Raw genomic sequence first — 10060 nt, forward strand, 5'->3', positions numbered from 1 at the left:
AGTCATGTTTTCATCTTTTGCTGTGTTTAATAGAAAGACTTCTTCCTTATCTATTCCTTGCCATAAGAAATTACATATGATCAAGTTAAAGTGGTAGCATCTCAAATATATATATATATATATATATATATATATATATATATATATATATTCCAACTAATGCCATTTCATTGTGTAGATGATGCTAAGCAGTCATTTTGTTTACTTTCAGAGGCTGCAAAAAGATGAAGCCATTCCATTTGGTCTTTGGCCTCTGGGTTCTTATAGTATGCTTCCTGGTGAGTATCAATTGTACCTGCCACAAACCTTTATGTTCTCTTATGAACATTAATATCAGACTTTTAAATGTTATTTATTTGCATTTCCTAATATATATAATCTGCAAATTACTGAGGTAATGGCCATCAAATAGTTTAATTTCCACTTTGAAAATCTGTTTAAATTTAATAGTTACAGAATTTATAATAAATCATTACAAAAATAATAGACATACCCAAGAAAATTTACTACTGCATAATATTCAGATCAATATCAGGAAGACCAAAGGGAAACACAGATATGTTCAATATTAAGTTGCATCAAAAATAAAAATAATGTGAACTATTTTTCCCACAGTTTATGTCTAGGTAATTAAAACTAAAATTCTGAATGACCTTGCATGTACTGATCAACATTTAAAGTGGAATGCCTTGTCCCTAATGTCTGACAGGGGTCAGTGAACTAGTAAGATAGAGAGAGCACTAGCAACATAGGTGTATCCTGAAATAACATAGTTCATCAATAATATGAATAAAGGTTATATGGCATGTTGCGTGAAAGAGACAAACAGGACTGTGAGGGACCATGAGGAGTGAGCAGGGCATATGTGCCTGACCTTTACTTAGAGATGCAAATAAAAACAGAGGTCAGATGTAGCAGAAGATGGTCTAGTCAGCCATCATTGGGAAGAGAGGCCCCTTGGTCTTGCAAACTTTATATGCCCCAGTACAGGGGAACACCAGGGCCAAGAAGGGGGAGTGGGTGGGTAGGGGAGTGGGTTGGGGGGAGGGTATAGGGGACTTTGGGAATAGCATTTAAAATGTAAATGAAGTAAATACCTAATTAAAAATTGAAAAAACAAAAAAACAAAAAAGAGGTCAGAGTAAAAGCTGGCAGTATGAAGATCCTGGGGAACAAGAGCTTTAAGGTAGGGAATGATCTTAATGGATTTTCATCTTCTGAGGAATGTCTTTAATCTCTCTGCACTTTAGTTAAGAGAGAAGCAAAAATAGAATACAGAGTTCAGGTTGGTTTTTTTTTAAGTCATTATAATGATAAAATAAAAATGAGAAAAGATGAGAGATGCTGAGATCAATCTAAACAGAACTTAGGGACTAAGCTCTGGGATGGTGTTGGGTGATTGAACATAGGTTTGGTTATTTACTAAATGAAATGTGCTAGTTAAAAGAAGTAACATACAGTTACAGAGTAAAAGGGAAAAGGTCAATCCCCGAGGAAACAATGGAGAAGTCATTCTCTGAACTCATTAGTGACTGTACAGGCTACATGGCCTAGACAGGGGAATTCACTCCTACCTGCTGCAACTTCTTGTGAAGCCCATCTGCAGATAAATATGGGGGCTCGAGATGAAGTAGAGAACAGAGAAAGAAAGTTGGTGTCGATATGGAATAGTATAAGCCTCTACAAAACTTGAGAGGATAGACAAAAGAAACTTTAGAGGATTACAAAACAGTGCCTAAGGATAAAAGTCTGGCCATAAACTGCCCATGGCATCTTCTACCACAGCTCCTAGAATCGAACTTAAGGGGACACTATTTTTAGGGTTAGCCTAAACTTTGAACCTGTGGAAGGTAATGTGTCTGCTGAACAAATTAGAGAAAGGACTCAACAGATAAATCAGTGAATGGGGTGCAGACCAGCTTGAGTTAGAATCAGCAGCACCCAACAAGAGCACAAACTGTCCCTCTGGTTGACACGGTCCATTGTGTTCTATAGTCTTCCGACATCATTTCAAGGACTTCCCTGCCACTGAGGCACTTCATCTATCTAAAGCACTCCAACTTCCGAATGCATTTTCTTTTTCCTTCAACACTTTCCAACCTTGTTCATTTTTAATGTTGAAGCTTAGGAAAAAATCACTAAACTGGGGGTTAGCATAGCAAGTGAGACCCTGAGTGCTCACCAAGTGCAAGCACTGCCTAGATGTCTAGGCAACATGAAATCACAAATGAGCTTAGGAAAAGGACTTGGGTGTGAATCTCACTATCACATGGATAATCTTATGATATTAGGATATGGAACATGTATCATTATTATTTTCCAAAGGACAAAAACTCCCACAGTTTTCTTTAGTCATGGAGATGGTACATGATATATGTAGAACTCCAACCACAGTATTTATACCTCTCACAGTATTATGCCTCTCTCTGGCCTCTATTTGTAATGCCTTGTATTGCAACTACTCAGTCTATAGAATCACATGAAGCACATCTGTATCTCCCACCGCTGCTACCCTTAAGTTATTCCTTCAAGTACCAACTTTATAACATATTTTGAAATTTATTGCAATTAAAACCTAACCTCTTGAATTACAGAAATATTTCCCAATCCTTTATAGAAACTACTTCCATTTAGGATTGATTTCAGTGACTACATCTACTAAAACTGAACTTAAGATTTTTTTTTACATATATTTTCTTTCCACTCAATGACATCTAAGCTTTCATTGATAACTTGTGTGCTCAGATCAAAGGGGTAAATACATTCTCAGGGTAGTTTGAGGATTCTACTTACAACCATGTAACCATTTTCTGTTGCTGCAAAGTAAATTATCACCAACTAGGACTGTAAGAAGCCTGTTTGTCATAGCATAGTCTACACTTGGCATAGACATGTCCTTTCCTCAAGTGACTCAAGAAGCAGAAGAGGAGCCTGGAAGGCAGTTCCATCCTCATCCGAAGGCCATCCCTTTACACTTCATAAGATTCCATCCTGTATCATAGTGCTAAGTGGCCCCAATTTGGCTTATTAATATCAAGTAAACATGAAGTAACAAGCTTCTCTGGAATTTTCATATTCCAGTTGGGTGGATTTTCCTTGACCTCACACTAGTCTCTCCAAACCCAGATCCACAATAGCCTTACCCACACTGGACTATGTTGACTATTACACCTTTTTTTTTTATATATATAAATATTTTTTATTAAATGTATACAGTGATCTGGCAGTTATGGCCAGGATTCTTGCCAAGGACAATGGCTTGGACTTCAATAGATAAAATACATGACTTACATTTAAGGGGAGTGGATATTTCTAAAGTGCCTAAGTAAAAACTTCTCTTAAAATAGATTTCCTCTTAATGACTGGAATATCTGACCCCTGTATTCGGAATNCCGAGAACATGTCTGCTTTTCCCGTTACTCCTTACTTTGTAAGAGACTGCCTTTTCAAGCACCATTTTTTTTTTCAATTTGGCATCTTTCCAGGTTTAATGTACCTAGAATTACNTTTAGAATGTTGACAGGTGCTTATCTGAATTAAACTACATTTGGCTTGATAGCTTCCTGCTTCCCATAGCTATGGGTGAGAGGATTCTCAAGGGTTCTAAAACAGATGAGCATTGGCTTGAAACAAAGCAGTGGAGCTGGCAAGGTCTATACCCAACTTTTTTTCATGCCTACTCACTTGTTCTCGATGTAAAAACAATGCCCAGGACACAAATGGGTTGGCAGCTGAGTAGTGGCACAAAGATCAGCACATCTTCATAGCTCCAGTTAAGAACCTGAACATCTTGAAATACCTCCCCCCCCCTGCCCAAACCTCAATCAACCAAACAAAATAAAACCCCTAAAACTTGGAACATATTCATCAGAATTGGTTATAAAACTGATTTAAAAAAAAAAAAAAGCAGTTTCAATGTTTTGTTTTAGTCAGTTTCAATTCACTGTTAGGAGTCACAAAGTACTATTCATTTTGCTGTATAGATTAAGGACCATATGACTGTAATCGATGGCAGAAGAAAAACAGAACTGTTAGCATTTTAAATGAGAAGGTTTTGGTGGGAGAACCAAGATATGCAAGTTCTGTGTTGTTTACACTGTTCATTCAGTTCATTCACGGTTGGGTGAGTCTGCCTGGCTTCATGTGTCTTAGTTTGTTCTTTTCATCACAGTTACCACTGCAGTGACTGACTTCCCATTTTACTTCTATTGAATTCCCACAAGATTCCCTTCAAGTTTATTTATTGATTTTAAAATTTTATATAATATGAGAATTTCAGAAACACAGGTGGAACTACAAAATGTAATATTCACAATAACCCATACTCAGAAGACAAATACCATGTATTCCCTCTCACTTCCTTGACTGTAATAAAAATGAGTGTAGTGAGGTCAAGATAAACATGGGTAAAGACCAAGTCAGTAGAAAGGGAACATGAAAAGATTCCCTGCTTCTTGGGGGTACATGAGCCAGAAGTCACTCTGATCTCAGATAGCCTAATTGTTACATGTTTCTATCCAGTAAAAAGAACTTTTACTATAAGTCAATAGACAATTCCATGCTACATGAAATCTCTAAAATCTTCTGTTTCCAGCACTACAGAATTTGTTTTAAAAGAACCTAGCTGATAAACTCAAACCAGCACATGTCTTGGGAAAACTGGACTTTTAGAAGCCATATTAAATTATACCTTGCTAAGAAAGTGCATATACTAATAATTCTGTGAAATATTTAATTTAAAATTGGTTTCTGTTTTGTTTTGTTTTCTCCCATAGTCCTGTGAGTGTCACAGAGGCCCTGGAAGACATGATCATAGAGGACCACCTCCTCCTCGTCCCCCTCCCCATGGTCCAGGATTTGGTAGACCACCCTTTCCTCCTCCTTGTCTACCAGTTCCTCCACATCATAGACCTCCAAGCAATCCTTCTCCTCCACCTACTCCAAGCATTCCTCCCACCGGACCTCCACCTACTCCAAGCATTCCTCCCACCGGACCTCCACCTACTCCAAGCATTCCTCCTACTGGACCTCCTCCCACAGAACAAGCAACTACAATACCAGCCGCCAACATCTCCCTAACTACTCCTACTGCTACAAATTCCACTGATAGATTCTGGAGGTTGTGGCAATTAATAAATTCCCTTTTGCAGCCATAATAAAATAAACCAAAGCACTTTGGAATTTAGGAAGAAATAACCTTTAAAGGTGTAAGAAACAGCCTTTACCTAAGCATTATACAAAATGAAAATAAAGAGCTGAGCAGCATTATGAAGCATCTACTGTTTATCTCATTGTGACTACCATACCTCCTACAGTGTTATTTGCATAAAATTAATCCTTCCAGAAACCTAACCTTGTTCCAGAAGGTGCAGTGTTCATTAGGAGACATACAACTGTAATGTAGAATCATGAAAATAGATCAAAAGACAGTAAGATTTTCCCTTGAGTGTCACCCATCAAATAATTACTAATAACAGAACATGGTGTTATATATCCACACAGAATTTCCTGAAACTAATGGGTAAGGTATCATCATTATATTTGATGCAAATAGGATTATAAATCCATGACTTCAACAAACTTTGCATGAAAAAGATTCAAAAAATATATTGGATGTTTACTGAGCATGATCTTATTCTTCTTATTTTTTTAACATTTTCCAATATTTTATTAGATATTTTCTTCATTTACATTTGAAATGTTATCCCAAAAGTCCCCTATACCCTCCTCCCACCCTGCTCCCCTACCCACCCACTCCCACTTCTTGGCTCTTGGCTTCTATGTACTGGGACATATAAAGTTTTCAAGACCAAGGGGCTTCTCTTCCCAATGATGGCCGACTAGGCCATCTTCTGCTACATATGCAGCTAGAGACACGAGCTCTGGGGGTACTGGTTAGTTCATATTATTGTTCCACCTCTTCAAATCCTTGGGTACTTTCTCTAGCTCCTCTATTGGGGCCGTGTGTTCCATCCAATAGCTGACTGTGAGTATCCAGTTTTGTGTTTTCCAGGCACTGGCATAGCCTCACAAGAGACAGCTATATCAGGGTCCTTTCAGCAACATCTTGCTGGTATATTCAATAGTGTCTGTGTTTGGTGGCTGATTATGGGAAGGATCCCCGGGTTGTGCATTCTCTGGATGGTCCATCCTTTCATCTCAGCTCCAAACTGTGTCTCTGTAACTTCTTCCATGGGTAATTTATTCCTAGGACTAAGAAGTGGTGAGGTATACACACTTTGGTCATCATTCTTCTTGAGTTTCATGTGTTTTGCAAATTATATCTTGGGTATTCTTATCAGTGAGTGCATATCATGTGAGTTCTTTTGTGATTGGGTTACCTCACTCAGGATGACATCCTCCAGATCCATTCATTTGCCCAAGAACTTCATAAATTCATTGTTTTTAATAGCTGAGTAGTACTCCATTGTGTAAATGTACCACATTTTCTGTATCCATTCCTCTGTTGAGGGACATCTGGGTTCTTTCCAGCTTCTGGCTATTATAAATAAGGCTGCTNTGAACATAGTGGAGCATGTGTNCTTATTACCAGTTGGAAGATCTTCTGNGTATATGCCCAGNAGAGNTATTGCTGGNTCNTCNGGTAGTACTATGTCCAATTTTCTGAGGAACCGCCAGACTGATTTCCAGAGTGGTTGTACAGCTTGCAATCCCACCAGCAATGGAGGAGTGTTCCTCTTTCTCCACGTCCTTGCCAGTATCTGCTATCACCTGAATTTTTGATCTTAGCCATTCTGAGTGGAGTGAGGTAGAATCTCAGGGTTGTTTTGATTTGCATTTCCCTAATGATTGAGAATGTTGACCATCTTTTCAGGTGCTTCTCAGCCATTGGATATTCCTCAGTTGAGAATTCTTGTTTGTTTAGCTCTGTACCCCATTTTTTCATAGGGTTATTTGATTTTTCTGGAGTCCACCTTCTTGAGATATATATATATATATATATATATATATATATATATATATAAATGGTGCCAGCACCATTTGTTAAAAATGCTGTCTTTTTTCCACCGGACGGTTTTAGCTCCCTTGTCAAAGATCAAGTGGCCATAGGTGCGTGGGTTCATTTCTGGGTCTTCAATTCTATTCCATTGGTCTACCTGTCTGTCGATATACCAGTACCANGCAGTTTTTATCACAATTGCTCTGTAGTACAGCTTTAGGTCAGGCATGGTGATTCCACCAGAGATTATTTCATCATTGAGAGTTTTTCTTATCCTAGGTTTTTGTTATTCCAGATGAATTTGCAAGTTTCCCTTTCTAATTTGTTGAAGAATTGAGTTGGAATTTTTAATGGGGATTGCATTGAATCTGTAGATTGCTTTCAACAAGATATCCATTTTTACTATATTGATCCTGTCAATCCATGAGCATGGGAAAAGCTTCCATCTTCTGAGATCTTCTTTGATTTCTTTCTTCAGAGACTTGAAGTTCTTATCATACAGATCTTTTACTTTGTTTGCGCCATAGATCTTTTGTATTAAAATGCAAGAGAAAAATACCGGCAATAAACATTTTTGATAGAAATGTCATGTGACACACTAACCCCCTATTCTTGTCCATTACCACTAGTGACAACGATTGCAATCTTTGTGCATACTCTTGAGATCTCTGGAGAAACAGCACTTCTCCACAAGGATGCCATAAACTGCACAGTATTTATATGTTTCAAAAGAAACAAACAAACAAAAAAAAAAACCGAATATCTCCCAAATCCACAGCAATGGCTGTTGCGAGCCTCTTTCCTACATTTTTTATTTTTATTTTTTTAACATTTTCAATTCTTTGACTAGGCACCTGTGTGTTTGGCTCCCCTGTCAGATACTGGGATGATGGTTGAGATATTTCCATTTGTCCTCAGGTAGGAAGGGCAGTGAGTTGTTAGATATCTTTGGTAAACAGTCCTTTGCCACCTCTTGGCCCCCAGGGCAGTGTACAAACAACAAAGATAGTTGCCTCCCTGGGAATTCTGCAGCAAAGGACGATTGGAAGCCTCATGGTTGATGTGCATTTGGATCTTCAGTTTGCACCTGGTTCAGGGATTGTAGAATCTTCAGAACTCAATATCCTCTTGTCTGATCAGGCTGTACTACATGGGATTCAGCAAAGAGCCTCCCTCCAAGCTTATAACTCCTTGTCTCTATATCTGCTTGTAAATACTATGTGCCTGAACAGCAATCTTGTAGTGAGTCCACTAGACAGATATGTCTCTTGCTTCTCAGGGTCCCAGAGGCCATCTTTTTATTTACAAGGATTTGTCCCAGGCTCCTGAGCTGTCTCCATCCTGGCCTACTGCTGACAGTCCCTGTCATAGTGTACTGTCCCCAGCAGGTGGCTCTGTGTCCGAAAGATCTCTAGGGTCTGGGTTAGTGGAGACTAGTGGTATTCCTATGTTGTCACCCTCCTCCTCAACTTCTTTTATCCTTTCCCTAATTTGACCACAGGGCTCCTGGACTTCAGACCATTGTTTGGGTGTAATTATCCGTGTCCATCTCAATCAGCTGCTTCTTGGGCCTCTCAGAGGATACTCATGCTAGGCTCCTGTCTGTAAGAACACCATAGAATCATTAATTGTGTCAGGTGATGGAGCCTCCCTTTGATACAGAGCCTCCCCTTGAGATGGATCCCAATTTGGGACAGTCACTAAACCTTCATTCCTTCTGTCTATTCTCCATTTTTGTCCTTGCAGTTCTTTTAGACAAGAACATTTCTGGGTCAGAGTTTCTGACTATGGGATGGCAATCACATCATTCCACTTGATGCCCTCTCTTTCTACTGGAGATGGACTCTACAGGTTCCCTTTCCCCATGGTTGAGCATTTCATCTAAGGTTCCTCCTTTTCCAGGGTACACTAGTCTAAGTTGGTCATAATAGTGTCCTGGGATTTGGAAAGACTTGCTAACAGTTAATCTGGATTTCAGAGTTTATATTGGAAAGCACATCTTAGTCTGAATTTTCCTTTATATATAACTTGTAAATTTTTTCTCTTGCAGCTTTCATAAAATAGTTATGTATACTTAGTTTTATATACGATAAGCTATGGAGATTGTCTTTTCTGCTCTTGTCTCTTTGGCATTCTCTTTGGTTCATGAATGTCTCTAGGAGTGACTTTCCTTAGTTTGGGGAAGTTTTCTTCAATTATATTGTTAAACATCTAGTTTATATCAGTAGCATGAATTTCTTCTCCCGTTTCTATGCCCATAATTCTGAGCTTTGGTTTTTTTAAGTGTCCCACATTTCCTGAATGTTCTGTGTGTGTGTGTGTGTGTGTGTGTGTGTGTGTGTTGTCTCTGTGTGTGTTTGTATGTGTTTGTGTGTCTGTGTATATCTTATTTTTATTTATCTTTGACTCCTGACACTCTTTTATTCCTGCTTGACCCATTCTATTTGAAAGGCTGTCCTTTAAGATTTTCCACTGATTATTGGGGTTTTCCCCAGCTAAATCTTTGTTTCAACTTGAGTTCTTCTCAGCATTTCTTTTTATAAATTCAGTTCTCAAGTACTGAATTGCCTTTTTCATTTCCATCAGCCTTAACTTTGTGTTTTCTTGGGCATCACTGTGGTTTGATTTTCCTAAGTTCTTTCTCCGTGGTTTCATTGAGCTGATGCTTTGAGTCTTTTAAATACTCTGAGTCCTTTGATGATGCTGATGATTTTTCGTTTAAAGTCTGTGCTCTGGAGATTACCTACGCAATTATTATTGGCAAGCATTTCTACAAGACTGGCAGGTTTTAGAGAGAAGATATTGGCTTGATCTTGTATAGAGTTTGTATTTTTGCAATGAGATCTAAGTAGGTTGACTACTTTGGTTAGTTCTAGGTCTGATATGGACAGAGCAGGGTGGAGAAGAAGAGAGGATGTGCAGGTGAATTAGGGTTCCATGACAGATGCATCTGTTAACACTGGACACTCGATGAACTTATTTACCACATTTTGGTCAGCTGTTTATCTGCAATAATCTCTGTTAGTTAAAGGAAAGAGAAAACTTTTTTGACGAGTGAGAGCTATATTTATATATAAAGATTTAGTGCTGGCCAGCACA

The 10060-nt window shown here is 38.5% G+C and overlaps 1 protein-coding gene across 1 annotated transcript; it reads left to right on the plus strand.

Moving 5' to 3' along the window:
* Positions 1 to 224: 224 nt before the first annotated feature.
* Positions 225 to 5156, plus strand: LOC110330334 (submaxillary gland androgen-regulated protein 3A-like). The gene is made up of 2 exons (XM_021210329.1): positions 225 to 278; positions 4776 to 5156. The coding sequence occupies exons 1-2, from the start codon at positions 225 to 227 to the stop codon at positions 5154 to 5156; spliced, it is 435 nt and encodes a 144-aa protein (XP_021065988.1).
* The last annotated feature ends 4904 nt before the right edge of the window (positions 5157 to 10060 follow it).

Source organism: Mus pahari, chromosome 13 (assembly GCF_900095145.1).
Source record: "Mus pahari chromosome 13, PAHARI_EIJ_v1.1, whole genome shotgun sequence".
In the NCBI taxonomy this organism is placed as follows: Eukaryota; Metazoa; Chordata; class Mammalia; order Rodentia; family Muridae; genus Mus; species Mus pahari.

Excerpts from the sequence above, each read along its gene's own strand:
- LOC110330334 (XM_021210329.1), top strand. The coding sequence starts at position 225 with ATGAAGCCATTCCATTTGGTCTTTGGCCTCTGGGTTCTTATAGTATGC. Across the intron at positions 279-4,775 it reads TTCTTATAGTATGCTTCCTG|TCCTGTGAGTGTCACAGAGG; the intron begins GTGAGTATCAAT and ends TTTCTCCCATAG.